The sequence below is a fragment of the Paramisgurnus dabryanus genome, chromosome 2 (genome assembly GCF_030506205.2).
Source record: "Paramisgurnus dabryanus chromosome 2, PD_genome_1.1, whole genome shotgun sequence".
NCBI classification, from domain to species: domain Eukaryota; kingdom Metazoa; phylum Chordata; class Actinopteri; order Cypriniformes; family Cobitidae; genus Paramisgurnus; species Paramisgurnus dabryanus.
Window position 1 is genome coordinate 48,352,047 of NC_133338.1, and position 20,680 is coordinate 48,372,726.

Consider the following 20,680-nt stretch of genomic DNA (forward strand, 5'->3'; position numbering starts at 1 on the left):
CTGCATTTGACTTGGCAAAATAAAATGAATTGTGGGCTGAGTTTTAAATATTTATGATTTTTTTTTTGGTTCATATTACCTTGGGTTTTAAAAATGAACTTAGCCCAATATTGGTGAGAGGCCTAGCTATGAACTGCAGTTAGGGACTGTAATTATGAAAGGAGAGAGAGAGAGAGAGAGAGAGCAATGCAAAGAAACTCTCCTCTTTCCTGAAACCCGCTCCTCGCACAATTATTTTTCCTGTCTCGGAGCCGCCGTGGAAAATGTGCGTATGTCTATACCACATGTGTGCGGTTTGCTGCAGTTTTATGTTCGTATTAAACAGAGGAAGCCATAAAGATATTTGTGTCATGGTCTTGCATAAATGAAGAATTATAACTGTGGAGTTGGAGCCGGTTTAAAAAGAAATCTCTATAATAATGGCATCACACATATAAGACATTATGAGCTAAAAAAGAAAGAAAATTATAATTCTGCAAAGTGAAGATGGGGAAAACACAAACGTAAAAATAAATACATGAGCGAAAGTGTGTATTTTTTTCTATAATTGTAATCATACCCAAACCAAACCATTATGCTAATAGTCCAGCGTAGTAGCTTAAGGGAGTGCGGCGCCTGCACTCTTTGTCTCATAACCTTGTCAGAGAATGTAATTGTTGCACGCTCCTATAGAAAAAAACGCTGCCGTCCCTTTAAGTGCCTCCACCAATTCTGATAGAGTGCTGATTTACATATCCCATCCTCTCCTCCCCCTTCAGGAGAGCTGAGTGAGGATGTGGAGGCTGCCAGTGAGAACACCACAGATCAAGAGGACCAAACCAAAGGCAGAGACAGTGGGGGGGAGAGGGAGCTCACCAAAGGGACAGGTAAGCCCTATCTTTAATTCACTATGTATTTGGGGACTGTGAGAACTTCACACAGATCGAGCAACTCGCATAAACATCCGTGTTGCTCATTCGACACCACCATTTACTTTTTGACTTCCACAAATGAAACATTTCATTTCTAACCCCTGATTGCAATGAATCTGGTCAAGTGACAAAAACACAAGTTAGGGCCTGCATACAGAGTTTCACCATGTGTCTAAACACATGTGACCGTGCACACACACACACACCTCTGAAGAATGCTATCAGATAGGAGTGTTTTGTAGACGGGGAGGTGGGGGTTGTGGCAGGTGCAGGTGTCAGGTTTCATGGAGAGGTGTGGTTTAACGGGAGAGTGGGCTGCATGGGGTGTTGGAGAGAGGCCTGTGGAGGCTTAAGTGGAGAGCGGTAGTGCGTTGCCGTGCCGCTGATGGGTCCTGAAAGCTGCGACGGCCTGCAGCGTGTGTTGCATTAGTTGAGAGAGAGAGAAATGGTTCTCTGGTTTGTATCTATAGTCATATGTGCCTATGTGTCATGCATCTAACAGGAAGTTGGGAAATCCAGACTGAAGTCTCATGATCTAATTTTAAGATGGGGAGCATTAAAATAGTAATCGCCATAAAAATGATTAATGAGGTGTGGATGTCACAACCATCCATGCTACACCCATCATACATGCGCATGCGTGTATAGTCTAGACTCTAGGTAAGCCATCGATTTTTGGAAACGGGTATGGAAGCTATTGGATTGCCAGGATAGGTGCGCACGTGTCAGGAAGTTGAACAAGAAGTGACTCGATTGCACGCGATTTGCTTCGATGACTAAAACAATTGCAGTTTTTTTGCTAATGCCGTGTTTTTCCCTTTTTTAATTTTCTAAACTGCAGCAAAAAAGTTCATCTTTAAAAGCGTCTTTGATTTTCAACTTTCGTATTAAATGAGGCCGAGTTGTTTGTGCACTCGGAGCGTGTGCCACTCGGCTTTGATGGGGAGAAATAATGATATGCATCGCCTGCCTGAAAATGGCTAAAAGTATATTTTAACACATCAAAAATAAAGCACTTTAAAAAGCATTAAAATGAGCTGCTTGATTAATAATTCAGCCGTACCTGTGGTGCCGAAGTCGACGACGGCGCGCGTTAGGAGCCCGGCGTCTTTTTTTTTTCTGAAAGGCATGCGATTCCATACAAGAATATTCAATTCCTTTCCTCCCCCTGTCAGTTGCTAATCACCAAATAAGTGTGTTTCTGTGTTTTCACAAAAGAAAGATGTGCTTGCATATGAAAAATTTACAGGCTTCCCAGCAGCTTATTAGAAACGCTTAGTTAAAAATAGCGTGCATTAGGGAGCCAGGTCTCGCGTGCCGTTTGATGTCTGAGGAGAGGAGGCAGAAGTGACGGGGGTGGAAAAGTGAAACCTGGTGGTGTTGTGATCTAACATACTGGTGCTCTTTTAATGGAACCTCTTTTATGTTCCTTCTCTAATCTTGTTTAAAACTAGCTAGCTTTCACGTTTGACGGACAGACCGATGCGAGACGGCGTTAGGCGAGGCTTTCTGAACCCGGGCTCGAGAGCGTTGGAATGCTTTTAGTAAACAGACGCGCTCTTGTTTTGGCTGGAGTTCGTCTGAGAATGTGCATTGAGAGTGAGGTGCCGGGCCCGGCCGACCTGTTATTAAAAGGCATGTATCCGAGCGGATTTGAGTCACGCCGTCTTAAAGGTCTGTTATTAGGATCTGTCATTAGCGTTATTGAAGTGTTCCCTCTTATCTTAGTCATGCAAACATTGAAAACGCAAAATACGTTTTACAGATGGCACTCAGCACGAGCATATTAATGCCAGCCGGCAAAAAGCATCATCCGGGTTAAGCCGTAACCAATCCGATGGGACTCTTTTGAACCGACGGCATTGGGTGCGAGTCAGAAGAGGGTTCTTGTAGAATGTGCATCTGTTTGACACGTCATCCTGGACGGGTTTGGGTATAAACAACCAGGCGGACACAGAAAATGCAAATGCGGCTAGATGAGGTTGTATGTGTTGGTGGGAATGATGCAATTGAAGCTACCTTCCCCAATAAGCGCGTTGGGCATATCTAATAATAAATCTATGAAATATTTATAAAAGCAAATCGCTACCTTTTGGGGCTGATTGGGATCTAAATGGCTAATGTATAGAAGAGAGGGATGGAGACATGGCAAGAACGCCGGATTGTTAATACACTTAGATGCTCAAAAAGAGGTGACCACAACATGATTTGACATGTTTAAAATAAATTTAAGGGGAATGTGGGGATGGGGGATCTGCTGTGCTCAGCAGGTTTATGAATAATTCCTCTCAACCCCCAACTTTCAAATTACTGGGGTAAGAAATAATCTGCCGCAGGTCAGCCGCACCTGACCCAAGCACGGCAGCCTTTCAAATTGCTCCAATCTCTTTGCCTTATATATTAACTGGAACTTGTATGCATGTATATATCTCAATGATTGGATGCATAGGAGACCAGTGTGCATTTCTGTGTATGTGTGCATAAATAATTAGCACCCCCTGGATGCAGAGAAGTGTATTACAGCAGAGCTGTTTCCATCCCATGGCCTTGATGTCCATCAATAGATTTTATAGAGTTGATGTAAGAAGGCTGGGGCTCGGGGCGTGATGCGCTATAATCGCTGTAAATGCAACCATAGCTGTCAGGTTTGTCAGTTGACTGCATGAATATCGGTGAAGAAATGCCGCACATACAGATGAAAAATGTCATCGTTTTTATGATGCCGTATTTATTGCATCATCCTAAGAGTGTTTTAAGATGAATTTACTGGGTAGTGAAATAATCTGAAATCCATGTCACACTAGTTATTCCTGATGCCGTCCGCTGAAACGACACATCAATCTGTGCCGTTTTAAAAGGGTGGGACGTGTTTGCATATTCATAATGTCCTCTAAAAGCCTGTCATCCCTTACATTAAAATTCTTTTTGTCGTGTAGACTAATAGGCTGTAAATTGTCCTTTGTTTGTGAGCCAGCACTCCGTGTTTATGAGTTTTACCCCTCTTATGTTCTAATTGGCTTGCCGTCCTGAGAGAGTTGCATGTGTGTGTCCTCTAAAGGTGACTGCAGCGTTCGCTGATACTGAACCATCAGAAGATTAATAACGTGTCCACTAATTGATATCTCCTTTTAATTTCTTCATTTCAAATTTGTCTTTGTTGCAGTCACGCCTGTGGGCCTACACGAGTTCTTCCTTTGCCGAACCGCAGTGGTGGTCCTTTCATTTAATATTGCGTTATACACCATGGGAGCTGTGATGTGATAAGCCGCAATACGGAGTGGCGTCGGCGTTAGGCTTCGGTTGTAATTTTCTTTATTTGAAATTAATTGATGCGGAGTAATTACCTGAGAAATATGAGGTGAAATGAAATATGGCCCTTTGTTGCTTAGGGCACCAAGGGGTCCCGCAGATTAAAAAGAAGGAGGGAATGAGTGCAATAAGATAATATTCAGTTATTGTAAGAGGAGGGAAAAGTGAATGACTTGTAGCACCAAGGAGTTGGATCGCTCTTTCAAATTAAGAGTTGGACAGCTTAGGGACTTGGTTTGGAAATACCATGGATTGGAAAGTGTCATGGAGATGTCTGGGTGCAAATTAAAATGTATTTCTATAGAGCGTTTTTGCATTGTTCACAATACATTTTCTAAACAATAAACATGTAGTAAACAATAATGTACAGTATAATGACATAGTAAGACAGAAGGTAAATGGATACAAGACCAACTTTGGTCACCAGCATATGTATGTTTTGGGACACATTTATGGATTTGAATACAGTGCATTTGGGGTATACAGGAACCCCACCAAAGGCAGCTGTTTTACACGTGAATGTGTTTTGTGTAGTGCAGGACTTGTTTGCGTTAATACGCGCTTGTTTGCATCAACCTCACGCTTGCATGTTGTCCTGATCGAGAAAGCTAGCGTTCCTCTCTTCTGGCTGGCTGAGAAATGCTGCTCGGCTCCAGTAGGTGAGAGAAGGTGCCAAAGTCCAATTCACTTACGGGACACTCCAGAACAAAGACCTCCCGCTTACGGAAAAGGCCCATGAATTAATAATCACCTAATTGACTTTTAAGACTTTTTCCCTCCTCTGCCTCTGGCTTTTGTGATGTCAGATGAAAGTTGGGGCGTTGTCGCTGTCTCTGTGGGCTTTGCTGCAAGCGCAGTCTACTGCTGAATGCTAGAATTGAGGTCAGATGTACAGATACTACATTAGGATGGTTTTATAAAGAGGGCAAAACTGCACACGTAGGCAGTGTGATTGAGTTCCTCATCATCCAAAACATTGATGGTGGCGTAAAAAAAACTATAGTTAAAGAATTGTATTAGTAATGTAAATGTTATGCATGCATCGTGTGTACAGAAGGTATCAGTACTAGGGATGCATTAACGATTAATTGCGATTAATCTATAGCAGAATAAAAGTTTTTGTTTACATCATATGTGTGTGAGCTGTGAATAATAATTATGTATATATAAAAATATATATATATATTTATATATTAAGTATTTATATTTATATATAATATAAATTATACATAAATATACAAATGTATATACACATGTAAACATTTCTTTAAAATATACATGCATGTGTGTGACTAATCGTGAATAATCATTTGCAGAATAAAAGTTTTTGTTTACATCATGCACTGTGTATAATAATTATGTATATATAAATACACACACACACATGCATGTATAATTTTAAGAAAAATAAGATTAATATATGAAGTATTCATAATTATATAAAATATAAATTATATTTCAATATAAAAATGTATATACACATGTACATATTTCTTAAATATATATTTGCATCTGTATACTATATAATATATATATATATATATATATATATATATATATATATATATATATATATATATATATATATATATATATATATATATATATATATATATATATTTAATTATTATACACAGTACACACATATATATGATGTAAACAAAGACTTTTATTCTGCAAACGATTAGTCGCGATTAATCGTTTCCTAGCCCTAATTTATATCAAATGGTATTTGATATTTTTTCATACCAGCAAATAATAATACTTCAGCAACCACTGCTCTTTTGGTTTTCAGACATTTTTAAATTGTTTTAGTAAATATTGTATAAAATTAAAGTACATTTTATTTGCGTTATTACTAGGTATGCACTGATATATCGAACTAAAATCAGTATCGGCAGAAAAAAAGCTATTCTTGATTGTTTTAAAACAGCAGATTTTATCCTTACAAAGCACATATGGGCAGAAAAACGCATGAGAAATCATACTGTGTTTATTTTGATTTGGGTGGCAATGAAACAGAATTGCAGTTTGTATGCACTGACTTTCTAGGATTTCATGACATTTATAATTTGATGTACGTAAAAAGCAATCTATCCGTATCGGTAGATGTCATTCAAAGTTATCGAATATTGGTATCAACACATACATTTGTATCGGTGCGTCCGTAGTTAATTTACTTTTGCAAATTTTGTGTTTATCTCATTTACTTTTTCAGTATTTTGGCATTATGCTGACAACAGGTCACCTTTTCTATAAATTCAAAACTCATATTGTTTGGCCACAAGTAGGTATACAGTACCGGGCACTTTAAACACAGCTGAGCTTTATTTTTAGTCATAGCCAAGTTCACAAACTGAACCCAAAGAGCCGGAGAGCGAGGGTAAAGAGAGACAAACCTGCTATCAGGTTCTGGTCATGGTCTCTAATAATGGATCTGACGCGCTTGGATGTTGATCCATGTCGAACGCCAGTGCATTGCACATACCTACAGTCCCTTCTCCTTGCCTGTTTATCGGTCTCCATTTTGTTCCAGCATGAGAGTTTTTCCCCGCTTGCCTTTACTGTCTCTTGACAACAGAAAACAGGATACCGTAGCTGGACTTTAGTCACGGCGGTTTGGTGGCAGAAGTGGGTTTTTGGGGGTCTTTTCAAAGCCAACAATTGATCAGATTTATGGAGTCCTAACAGGCCGTGACGAGGTGAGGCTGTGCCCGGAGGCAGAGAGTCGCCCTCCCCTTTACACGCGTGCTGCAGGCCTGCGGCACACAGCTGCTCCCAAACTCACAAAAAATATTAATTAGACAACTCATATAGAAAAACTTGCAAATGATCCTCCAATAGTGTGTACTGTGCTTTATCCATTTGTAATTAAACATGAATAACTACTTTGAAAGAAATATTGAATAGTTTTGTTGCAACTTCAAACCATAATCATTCAAATGAATCTTCTTACACTTTTTAAAGTGTAACCAGGAAGTTTATGTTTGTTTTAAAGTGTTCTTGTTAAAGTATAATTAAACATATAAGTACTGAATAATATTAATTAACAACATTATGGTTATGGTTGGGATTAGGGTTTGGTTTAGGGTTAGGTGCATATTGTTATGCATAATTAACTGCAACTACTATAGTACATACATGTGTATCCAAAATATGTTACCAAATCTTTTGTTGGTTCAGTTTCTGTTCTTGATATCAGTGTTGAATAATACAGTACCAAGTTTTCAGTTATATTGTATTACAAATAACCATAGTTAACTAAAGTCTTAAATGTGATTTTACAGCAGCAAATCATTTTTTGTGATTTTTTACAAAAGTTTCACAAAATGCCTTACAGGAAAATTTTCTTCTAAAAATATATAAAAATACAAATATATCAAATGAAAGAACACACCCTCTGCATTCAAACAAACAATAAACAAACAAAAAGTTTCATCCTATCTATACATTTTTTTCTTTGCCATAAACTTATAATTATAATTTTCTTTAAAAATATTTTTTATTTAGCAAAAAGCTGAAATAATTGCATTTTTGTGAAGGAATTTTGTTCAAAACATACAGTGAGTTTAAAATTTGTAATTTCAGTTTTTTTATAAATTGATGGATAATCTAGTGGATAATCACGATATTGCAGATTAACACGTTTTTTTTATGCAAATGTTTTCTCTTAATTGATGAGAAAACTCGTCAATGGCGGGAAAGAGTTAAGTTCCCAACCCGATCCCCAACTTACCCATAACATCTTATTGGTTGAAAAGATGTCTGACCTAGCACTTGCATTTTTCTTTAAGTTATTTTTGGGGCCATTTTTGCCTTTATTTGATAAACCGAGTATGTATGGAGAGGACAGGAAAGAACAGGGTCGAGGGAGGGGTACGGGATCGACCCAGGATTCGAACTCTGGTCGCCGAAAGTGCGTTTGAACCATATGTCAGAGCACAGCCCACTATAGCATCCGTCCTTTTTTTCAATAGAGCTCAAGTACGGAAAGGAAGAGGTGTCAGTAGGAGGTGTGTAGCAAGAAGGACAGTTCCTGGAGCGAGAGTAAAGGTTAATGGCAACGAATGGGAGGTTCTTTTGTTTAACATTTCCTTTGTTTATTGGTGGATGTGTCTAATGGGATTGGCCATGACTGGACCTAATAGTCTTGCACTGGCTGATTGGTGAAGTCTCTTGGAGACGCAGCAGGCAGCTATCCCCACAGCAAAGCCCCCTCACCAAAGCCAGAGCTCAGCTGCCCCGGGCATGATTGAACCCGACACTTTAATGTCTGTCCAAGGCACATGGTCAACCCTGCTTAACCTGACCTTCCCCACAATCCCCAACTCTCAATTTGCCCTTTCAGGACTGGACAAATCATGCCAAATTTAACTCTTTATGGCCTCGTTATTGGTCTGGCGAGAGAGAGAGAGGTCGTCTTAAGTTTCACAGCGGATTCTTTTCCACGCTCGACTCCTCTTTGGCTTAGTTAGGATTTACTTCTTGTATGAGCTGATTATTTTTACTTGGTGCTCTGATGCCTCCATGTTGCCACACCTAGTTGTTCTACTCTCTTTTTATAAACAGATGCATGCTGGGTAACTAAGCTCTTTTCCTTTTTGTCAGGCCTTGATGTGTGATTACAGAACATGGAGAAACGCCACGCATTGTTAATGGCTAGGCAGACTGCATTAAAAGGATTAGCCGTGTTAAATGTTTTATCCGCTGTCTGAACACATTGGACTTTCCGGTGACAGCGGCTAGCATTATATATGCTTCCCACTGGAATATTTGCATTGTCTTATTTTACATATTCAATAAATGCGCAATTTCTTATGCATTATTGTGATGCATGATGAGGACGATAAGTTTTGATGTGCAGAAACTTACTGTTTGCAAGTATGGCACGACATAAATGTAAACCTGCCTTTGAGATCCAAGCTAAAGTCTCTTGGAGATTAGGAGCATCAAAGTTGGATTTCAATCATGGATTTGACATGACATTACTCAATAGTGTTCTTTACATTATGTGGGATGATTTTGTGTAAATCACAAAAAAATGACTTTAGCTGGGTTATCAGGCAGGGTCACAAATGCTTGGCCATTGTATGGCATGCATGCAACCACAGTGTACATACCTGAGCTCATTTTTTTGCTCTTTTTATGTGATAACAATAGTTTTCTATTCAAAGGTTATCCGAGTTATTAAACCAGATATATGTTAGTGTTTGGGTAGTCAGTTGTAAACATGTTGACAGTTTAGCCGACGCTAACTTGCTTTGCAAATTGATGCAAATGCAATTTTGTATCTCAATAGAAGTGCAAAAGAATTAAAATATGAACCAGAACACAACACTTTCTTCTTGCTACAGTGTGAAGCCGCCTGTGGTATATTTGACTCTTCTCAGGTTAGGCGAATCCCATCGCCATACTTCAAACACCTTCTTGCGAGATGCAACCTAAAGCTGCTCACCATGGCAAACTAATGTTTTGATTAGATGTCTATGTCGGTGTCTGATGTCCTAAACATCCAACATAGGAAGAGACAACCCATCAAAGCATCAACGCTGCCTCTTCTAAGTGCCATGGGAGGAGCGGTTGAAAGAGTAGTTGGTATGGAGAAGAAAACAGCTTGCCTGAGATATCCACCGGCCTGGTTCATTCTTGTTTAAATACTTCACATTGCACTAAAAAGAGATGATACTCCCATCTTTATATAAAATGCAGCAGTTTATATCTGTGTGAGTGTGATTAATGGGACGCAGTATTGATTTACAGCACTACAGTATTGTACCGTACCATAGATACTATAGTGAAAGCTATAGTAAAGCCACAGTATTTCAGGCTATTCGCAACTAAACACATGCAACTCAGTTTCCTGCCAGTTTTGCATTTAAAAGTAACGTCAAATCTCTAAGCAGATGGCGACTATACATTGTTTAAACATTCAATTAACTTTAGGTTAAGCTAATGCCAGTTAATACATCATCATATGACAGCTTGTGAGCTTTGCACCACAGCAGCTTACTAATAGAAAATAAATCAGTTTTGCAGGAAAAACGCAGTTCGGTGCAATATGAACACTAATGCAGTTACCATGCCAACAAATGCACAATACTTGCAGCTCATTTTGCACTGTTGTTGTGTTGGGCAGTTCTACTTTATTGAGCTTTAGTTGTAATTCCCTAAATTACCTTTGTACTCATTTGTAAATAATTGCTATGCAACTGCAGTTTGTAATACGTTGTACTGTAATAATATTTAAATTGTAATATCATAACTTACCACAGTGGGAAAGTATGCTTTACTGTACGTTAAAGGGATAGTTCACCCAAAAATTAGAATTGTGTCATCATTTACTCACCCTCAAGTTGTATTAAACTTTTTTCTTACTACACACAAATAAAGATATTTGGAACATTTTTGTAACCAATCAGATCTGGGGCACCATTGACTTCTATAGTAGTCTTTTTGCTACTACGAAATTCACTGGCGCTCTAGTTGCTTGGTTACAAATATTTTACAAATAATACATTTATACGTGTTTGTTGATGTAATGATGACACACTTTTCATTTGTGGGTGAACTATCTCTTTAACATAGTTCTATGTAAGGCTTTTAAACCGTTTTTATTGTACACTACTGGATCATTATGGTTGCAGTTTTACTACATTTCATTTCTTTAGACCGTATTAACCTCTCTCATTTGTAATGAGCTTTATAAATGTCAAATGTATAAATGACGCATACCTGTGTTTGGTTTCTGACAACGTTGCTTCTGTTTTTGTCTTTGACAGCATCCAGCCAATCGGAGAGGGAACAGACGGATTCCCCGGTCCCCGTCAAGCGGCCCTCTTCAAGGTCAGAGTCATCCGAAAGCCCCCTCTCATCCAAGAGACCCAAGACTGCTGAGAAAAGCAGTGGCGAGCAGGTATGAAAGAAATCGTGCAGAGTGTTTTTCTAAAGTAGATGCAAACCCATCTCATCTAATCCCCAGGCATGTAGGTCTCATTAACTGTGCCCATTAATTAACAAAACATCTCAGGATGTTGTTCTAAGCCATTTTTAATGTAGAGTATTAGAATGTGGCTGGCCTCTTTGAATTATGCACGCGTGGGTTTTATCTCTGTAAAAATATGATATTTCTCTGTCTTTTTTGCTGCATTGCTAATTGCGCAAAAGGTGAAAAATCAATATGATATTTGACAGATGAGAGCTCTTTGAAGTATCCGCATCTCAGAGTAGCCCACTGCTCGCTGCACGGGAGGGAGACGAGTCTTGATCTGCCCTTGATTTTAGCACTCTTCCCAGAAAGCTAATATTCTCTTTTTTCATTGTACAGATGTACCAGTGCCCCTACTGCAAGTTCAGCAACACAGACCTGAACCGGCTCAGAATGCACGTGATGACGCAGCACTCGGTGCAGCCCATGTTTCGCTGCCCGCTGTGCCAGGACATGCTCAACAACAAGGTCCACCTGCAGTTTCATCTCACCCATCTCCACAGTGTGGCACCAGACTGCGTCGACAAGCTGATATCCACTGTAAGTCTATAGAGTATTTCTAGGAAGTGTTTATGTTGCTACCAGCTTAGGCTGGGTTGATTTGCAAAATCTCACAACCTTGCAAGAAAATGCTTGGGTCATAAATGTCCTGCTTTGGTGTGGTGAGAAAACAACTATATTTTTAACACGCAAAGCAACCTTCTACGTTCAGTAGTGACTCACGATTCTTACTCACTGCTTTGGGTTGTTTTTTCCTCAGTCTAGTTGATGACATTTTAAAGGAAAACACCACCGTTTTTTAATATTTTACTATGTTCTTACCTCAATTTAGACGAATTAATACATACCTATCTTTTTTCAATGCGTGCACTTAATCTTTGTACAGCGCGTCATGAATGTGTTAGCATTTAGCCTAGCCCCATTCATTCCTTAGGATCCAAACAGGGATGAATTCAGAAGCCACCAAACACTTCCATGTTTTCCCAATTTAAGGCCTGTTACACGAGTAGTTACACAAGTATTGGGGCACAAAATAAAATGTGGCGATTTTTTTAACCGGATAAAAAATTATAACTATATTGTATAGCGGAAGAACACCTCAACCTCGGTGCGTTTTATTTTGTGCCACCATACTTACTCGTGTAACTACTCATGTAACAGTCTTTAAATAGGGAAAACATGAAAGTGTTTGGTGGCTTCTAAATTCATCCCTTTTTGGATCCTAAGGAATGAATGGGGCTAGGCTAGATGCTAACATATTCACAATGCACTGTACAAAGGCTAAATGCACGCGTTGAAAAAATATAGGTATGTATTAATTTGTCTAAGTTAAGGTAAAAACATGGTAAAATATTGAAAAATATTCCTTTTAAGTTTTAATTAAAATGATGAAGTTTCCTTTTGACATGGTCCCTAGGCATCCTATGTATTTAAAGGTTATTGTACTATTACGGCTATAGTCGTATATAGTGTCTCTCCCTGCATTTAGTGTGGATATGTGTGCTCTTTCATATCTCAGAAAACTTTGTTACTTTTACGTATCAGGTTTGTTGCTGAAAAAGGGTCAATTTAATCTCATTGGCGACCACGAGAAACAATCAGTTTGTAGGTGGTGGAAAAAAATTCGTTCTCAGTTTAGTAAAGAAATTATAAAAGTCTCAAGTGATTACCAAAGTGATTTGTATTCCAGACACTGCGGTAATACTTACATCATCCCCTTTACAGTATTTCCACCTTTCATAGCGCTCAGGCCTCCAGCAGCACTTCTCCGTCGGACCCTCCAGTGAATACTCTCGCCTTATTCCGCTTCAGCTCATACCGAGACCACAGAGGGACATTATTGCTTTCATGCTTTTATTTTCACCAAATTTCAGCAGCGAAATAATTGCGTTTAAGTTTGCCCGTGGAGTCGAATCGCACGCTGGCCGATCGCTCCGAAGGCATCTCCACTCAACCGGGCCGAAAGCAAACGGTGAACACATTAGTAGAGGCCAGACGGCAATATTTTTTCTTTTATAGAGGTAATAACGCACCGAGTGGCGTACAAGTGCGGCGCGTGATAGAAACAGAGCTAATACAATGCACATTAAAACCAGCACCTTTTTTACAAGTAGCGCGAGATAGCGGGAGGTACTCCATCCTGTGCGGCGTGTCAGGCAGACGGGCTTAATGAATTCTAAATCAGTTGACTTTTATTTCTTGCAAACATTGCATAAAGATGCACTCTTCTTGTCCTCTCCCGCATGCCCTACCCTTCCAACCCCCTCCCCGCTCACTCTCTGTCTAATGTTCTGTCTGTCTAAGATAGGGGTAATGAAAATAATTGTGCTTCATTAATTCTGAGCCTGGCTAGATGATAGCCATTTGGAACTATGTTTGCCAATTAGACGGTCCAAATTAAAAGTGACCTTGGGATACTCTCGGCACTCGGAGCTCTTTGCCTAATGATGCAGTTGTCTAGAAACAGTTCACTTTGTAATGTTAATCACTGGCATGTTTTGTTTCTGGAACTATCCACACTGCTCGCAACCATTTAACACTTTCAGGGATGCGGTGTAAAAAGCTGAAAATCTGTCTAGTGTGAGTCTAATCCAATAGAAATGAAAGGTGTGAACAGGGATTTTTCATTGGATGATTAGATGTTTTTAAGACCTCCCGAGCTGTCAGGAAGCAACCTTTGGGTCATAATTTGTCTTCTGTGATATGAAAACATTTGGATAGGATGAACTGAACCACAAAGATGAGGTAAGGATAGGTTAGTTTGGTGGCATTGTAATGCACAATAAGAGTGGCTGGTTGTTTAGTTGTAGAAGCCGACAGTGGCTCGCCTCTTAACCTTTTCCAATCTCAATATCCGATTATTGTTAAATAGGAGTCTGTTAATGAATCTGTTGGTTTTTAATGAGAGTGACAGAATGTGAGGTACATGCATGGAGAATCATATGCTTTTAAAAGATAGGAACTTTGCTGTCAGTCACGCATGATTGATGCATTTATCACAACATAACAACATAATTTTTTTTTAATTAATCCAACCGAAATGTTTTGGTCACCATCCACTGGCATTTAAATGTATCTGTTTTTATTAATGACTTTATTTCAAGTAATAATTTGCATATTTGTTTAGATTATAATACTCTGGTTTGCGGTGAAAACATATTAATGAGCCCTGAATGTTAAATAAAGAGTGCTGATCATTATCCAGAAATTGACAGTAGTTGCATTACCCAGAATTCCAGGTTGAATGAGGGCATTTCTGTGCACCGTGCTTTTCTATTGGAATGAGATGCACATTTTATGAGGTGGAAGACTTATTTAATTAGGCTGTTTTAATAAGCGTTTGCCAAGGTAGACCTCTCAGCCCATCACACTAATTGGCTGCATTAACTATCACAGTGCATGACAAAGCACCATCAGTTATCAAGTGCAAATTTCGTAGATGGTCAATGAAGTGTAAGAGTGTGAGTCTAAAAATGAATGTGTTTGTCAGTTAGTTTAAATGAGATCAAAATATTTAACCGTCCCTCACCTGTACCACCTTTTTAAAGACACTTCCCAAACAAACGCATCATGTATGAAAATGGTCTGTTACATTGATTTGAGATGTTCTGCATTCAAGTGGTTATTGTATATGAACTATAATTAATTGAAACACGTTATGTTGTATTCCAGGTGGCAGCTTCAGATGTACTGCCAGCAAGCATGTTCATGCCAGTTCCTGGACCAGAACGAGATTCTCAAAACACACCTCAGTCCATGGCCAACTCAAGTTCAGAGGACACTAAAAAGCAAACAGGTCAGAAAGTTTTGCATTGGAGGCAAGACATTTTTAAAACACACAGCATCTGTAATCAGAAATGTAAAGATTTTTTTTCTTTTTGTGATTGCAGAAGTGGCAGATGTTGAGTCTGAGAAAGGAGTTTCTCTGGCCGCAGACACAGCTGAAGCTCGCAAGTCTCCTATTGAGGAACAACAGCCTGCAAAAGATGACACTGCTTTCCTTTGTTGGAAAAAGGGCTGTAACAAAGTCTTTAAATCCTCCAATGCCCTTCAGATGCACTTCAACGAGGTCCACAATAAAAGGCCCCAACTGCCTGTTTCCGATCGTCACGTCTACAAATATCGCTGCAACCAGTGTAGTTTGGCATTCAAGACGATAGAGAAACTACAGCTGCATTCCCAATACCATGTAATTCGTGCAGCCACAATGTGTTGTCTATGCCAACGGAGCTTTAGGACCTTACAGGCACTTAAAAAGCATCTGGAGACTAGTCACCTGGAGCTGAGTGAAGCTGACATCCAACAGCTTTATGGAGGTTTACTAATGAATGGAGATTTAATGATAATGGGTGATCCGTCACTCGGAGAGGACCAGGGTAGTCTCCTTGATGATGAAAAGGAAGGAGAAGAAAGCGACCCAGAAGAAAAGCAAAGTCCAACTGGCAGTGACTCTGGATCTTTGCAAGAGGACTCTGGATCTGAACCAAAACGAGCCCTGCCATTTAGGAAAGGCCCCAACTTTACTATGGAGAAGTTTCTAGATCCATCTCGCCCTTTCAAGTGCACAGTCTGCAAAGAGTCATTTACTCAAAAGAATATTCTTCTTGTACATTACAACTCAGTGTCTCACTTACACAAAGTCAAAAGGGCCCTACAAGAATCCACCACTGGCCAGCCAGAACCTACCAGCAGCCCTGATAATAAACCCTTCAAGTGCAGCACATGCAATGTAGCATACAGTCAAAGCTCTACACTGGAGATTCACATGCGCTCTGTGCTTCATCAGACCAAGGCCAGAGCAGCAAAGCTTGAAGCAGCTGGTGGCAGTTCTAGCTCTGTAAGCAACAGTGGCCAAAGCGGAAGCACTTCCAATAGCACTTCAACCCCAAGCCCTCTTCCCACCACGAACACGATCACCAGCTCCAGCAACAGCAGCAGTTCTCCAGCAGGAGCTCAGACAGTGCAGAGCTTGCTAGGAGGTAATCATCTGAGTCATTCTCACAGTGTTGAGAATTTGGGCAACTCAGCTTGTCATTCCTCCCCGTCTGAGAATCATGATGTTAAAAAGAAGAAATTTGCAGATATGCTCTCCTCAAGGGGCCATCAGCAGCAACTTCAACAACAACAGCAGCAGCTGGCCCAAGCTCAAGCACAGGCACAGGCTCAACTCCAACAAGAGTTCCAGCAGGCGGCTCTTCTTCAGTCTCAACTCTTTAACCCTCTCCTCCAGCACTTCCCTATGACAACAGAAGCTCTTCTCCCACTTCAGCAGCAACAACTTCTCTTTCCATTTTACATTCCTGGGGCAGAATTTCAGTTGAATCCAGAAATGAACTTAAGTAGTGCTTCATTGAACTTAAGTGCATCTGCAGCATCAATGTTGGAGGAACAGAAAAACTCTGCTCAGCAAGCCCAGCAGAGCTGCTTACAACAGCAACTTATGCACCATCACCTACAGCAACAGCATCAAGCTCATTCCCACTCACAGGGTTCAAGCCAAATGGCTTTGCTTCAACAGAGTGCTCTTTCTCAGCCTGTAGACAAAAAACCAAAGCCCTCTCCTCACAGTGAAAAAGAGAGAGAACTTCCAAAGGATAAAGAAATTAGTGATAAAGCAGAGGACCATACTGCGAAAGATAATTCAGACATTTCAAAGTCCAAAGATAAGAAAGATACTCCACAAACTGTAGTAAATGTAAACCATGACTCTGGATTTCCGCCTCCAAGGATTGCCTCAGATGCTCGAGGAAATGCCACCAAAGCCTTATTGGAAAATTTTGGATTTGAATTAGTAATTCAGTACAATGAGAACAAGCAAAAAGCACAAAGAAAGCCAATAGGTTCTATATCTGGATCCAGTGGGCCAGGTGGTATCACCAGAGTGGTTGACCCTATTGAAGGATTAGAGAAACTGGAGTGTGAGTCCTGCGGAAAGCTGTTTTCCAACATACTGATCCTGAAGAGTCACCAGGAGCATATCCACCAGGCTTTCTTTCCATTCCGATTTCTAGAGAGATTTGCCAAAGACTACAGAGAACAGTATGACAAGCTGTACCCATTGAGACCTCAGACACCTGAAGCTGCTCCTCCTCCACCGCCACCCCCTCCTCCACCACCTCCTCCACCTCCCCAAAGAGTACCAACACCAAATATACCGGTTACTACACCACCAACTCCTCCAGCCCCACAACCTCCAGTTCCAATGACTCAAATTCCAATGTCCATGGATCTCCCCCTTTTCTCTCCACTCATGATGCAGCCCATGTCACTGCAGTCATTGCCTTCCCAGATTCCTGGCCAAATGGCATCTGTGGAGCCCAGTCTTGCGACTGATCTGGCCCAGCTGTACCAACAGCAGCTTACCCCCGCCATGCTGCAGCAACAAAATAAGAGGCCCCGCACCCGTATCACAGATGACCAGCTAAGGGTGCTTCGCCAATATTTTGATATCAACAACTCTCCAAATGAGGAACAAATAAAGGAAATGGCCGATAAATCAGGACTCCCTCAGAAAGTCATCAAGCACTGGTTCCGGAACACTCTTTTCAAAGAGCGTCAACGCAACAAAGACTCACCTTATAACTTCAACAACCCTCCAATTACCACTCTGGAAGAAACCAAAATAGATTCAAAACCACCCTCTCCTGAGCCTCAAAGACATGAATCATATGGAAATAAGAGATCCTCAAGAACAAGGTTCACAGACTACCAGCTGAGGGTGCTGCAAGATTTCTTTGATGCAAATGCATATCCTAAAGATGATGAATTTGAGCAGTTGTCCAATCTTCTGAGCCTACCAACTCGAGTCATCGTTGTGTGGTTCCAAAATGCCAGACAAAAAGCTCGTAAAAATTATGAAAACCAAGGAGATGGAAGTAAAGAAGGCGATCGGCGCGAGCTATCCAATGACCGATACATTCGTACCACCAACTTAAACTATCAGTGCAAGAAGTGCAGCCTGGTTTTCCAACGAATATTTGACCTTATTAAACACCAAAAGAAGCTTTGTTACAAAGATGAGGAAGAAGACGGCCAGTATGACAGCCAAAATGAGGACTCTGTTGATCTCTCGCATGAATACTACACACCTTCTGGGTCATCAGGTCAAACACCAATGCCCTCATCCTCAAGTCTTTGCCCTCTTCCTCCTTCATTCTCTCACATCTCATCATCTGAAAACGAGGAGGCTAATACACCTGCTAATACATCAAACTCTTTTGAAGAGAAATCAAAACACTCTGCAGAAGCGTCACTTGGTCAAAGAGAGCAGACATCATTGAAACAAGAAACCAGTCATCCATCTGAGACCCCACAGCAGAGGCCACAAAGAGAGGAAAAGACTCATACAGTCCCAAAGAACTCTAAACTTTCTTCGCCTTCCCTCTCTCAACAGCAACAACATAGTGGTCCCTCCATTTCACACACCAGTCAGACCTCTCAGAGTTCCCACATGGCCCTAAATGCCCATTTAGCCTCTGCCTCACAGCAGCAGTTGGCCCAGCAAATGATCCCATACCAGTGTGAACAGTGCAAACTTGCCTTCCCTTCATTTGAGCATTGGCAGGAACACCAGCAGCTTCATTTTCTAAGTGTCCAAAATCAGTTTATTCATCCTCAGTTTTTAGATCGCTCAATGGACATGTCCTTTATGTTATTTGATCCTAGCAATCCTCTTCTGACTAGCCAGCTCCTTGCAGGAGCAATACCACAAATGTCTGGCACCTCTGCCACGTCTCCATCAACACCTACGTCCACTATGAACTCGTTAAAGAGGAAGTTGGAGGAAAAGGCAGGTACTAGTCCAGGAGAAAGTGACAGCATGAACAGTGGAGAGGAGCCACAAAGAGACAAGCGCCTCCGAACCACCATAACGCCTGAGCAACTAGAGATTCTGTACCAGAAATATTTGCTCGATTCTAATCCTACTCGTAAGATGCTTGACCACATTGCTCATGAGGTGGGGCTTAAGAAACGTGTGGTACAAGTATGGTTCCAAAACACAAGAGCCAGAGAAAGAAAAGGCCAGTTTCGGGCTGTTGGTCCAGCTCAGGCCCATCGTCGTTGCCCATTTTGCCGAGCCCTATTTAAAGCAAAAACCGCCCTTGAAGCCCACATTCGTTCACGCCACTGGCATGAGGCTAAACGTGCTGGTTACAGTCTGACACTTTCCGGTATGTTACCTGAACAAGAGGCAATGCAGTTGAAGATGGACCCTCTGGATATCTCCAGCTACTCCCATCTTGCCCCTTCTAGCAATGAGGCCCAATGTTCATCTCTGTCACCTGTGAGCAAAAACATGGACTTGTCTCCCAGGGCTCTTTTGAGCCCAACTTCTATTAAGGTTGAGGGAGTGGAAGACTTTGAAAGCCCAACCATTTCCTCAGTGAACACAAACTTTGATCAGAATAAACTTGATAATGATGATTGTTCGTCAGTGAACACGGCCATCACTGATACTACCACTGGTGATGAGGCAAATGCGGACAATGACAGTGCTGATGCAAAGCACAGCCATAATAGTGGAGATTTTCTCTCTAAGTCTGGGGGCACAATTCCCTCTATTGAGAACGATGAACAGATGTCATCAGGACTGGTGAGCCCTGCTACAAGTTACTACACAAAAGACTTTGAAAATGAACATATAATCGATTATAGTGAAACATCTAGTCTGGCTGACCCTTGCTCACCAAGCCCAGGAGCCTCTGGAAGTAGAAGCATTGATAGTGGAGACAGGCCTGGTCAAAAACGCTTCCGTACACAGATGTCTAATCTTCAGCTTAAGGTGCTCAAGTCTTGCTTCAATGATTACAGGACTCCAACCATGTTAGAGTGTGAGGTACTTGGCAATGACATTGGACTTCCAAAGAGAGTGGTTCAAGTGTGGTTCCAGAATGCTCGGGCTAAAGAAAAGAAGGCTAAGCTCAGCATGGCTAAGCACTTCGGTATCAACCAGACATCTTACGAGGGACCCAAGACAGAGTGCACTTTGTGCGGCGTTAAATACAGTGCTCGTCTCTCAGTGCGGGATCACATATTTTCACAACAACACATTTCCAAAGTAAAGGAAACCATTGGAAGTCAGCTTGACAAAGAGAAAGAGTACTTTGACCCTGCAACAGTTCGTCAGCTGATGGCACAACAGGAAATGGATCGTATCAAGAAAGCTAATGAGGTCCTTGGATTAGCACAACAACAAGCCATGCAGCAACAAGGGATGTTTGACACGCCTGCTTTGCAAGCCTTGAACCTTCAGTCAGGTTATCCAAATCTGCCAGGGATTCCCCCTGTTCTTCTGCCAGGTGTTGGTGGTCCATCTATTCCAGGCTTTAACTCATCCAATTCAGGTATGCCATCTCATGCCAAATGTCTTTAATATGAATAATTCTAAAGGCTTCTTAAATGGTAATGCAAAAACAATTGTAAGGTTACATAGTAAATTGGTATTACAGACTACTAATTGTCTCTTTTATTATTT

At 40.9% G+C, this 20,680-nt stretch overlaps 1 protein-coding gene across 2 annotated transcripts in view; it reads left to right on the forward strand.

Moving 5' to 3' along the window:
* Positions 1-20,680, forward strand: part of zfhx3b (zinc finger homeobox 3b) — a 166,448-nt gene that overhangs the window by 139,545 nt on the left and 6,223 nt on the right. For both annotated transcript variants that reach the window (XM_065261475.2, XM_065261474.2), the window contains exons 5-9: positions 759-866; positions 11,000-11,133; positions 11,545-11,745; positions 14,878-15,001; positions 15,096-20,549. In XM_065261475.2, coding sequence (XP_065117547.1) covers positions 759-866; positions 11,000-11,133; positions 11,545-11,745; positions 14,878-15,001; positions 15,096-20,549 — 6,021 coding nt within the window. The remainder of the gene's footprint in view (positions 1-758; positions 867-10,999; positions 11,134-11,544; positions 11,746-14,877; positions 15,002-15,095; positions 20,550-20,680) is intronic.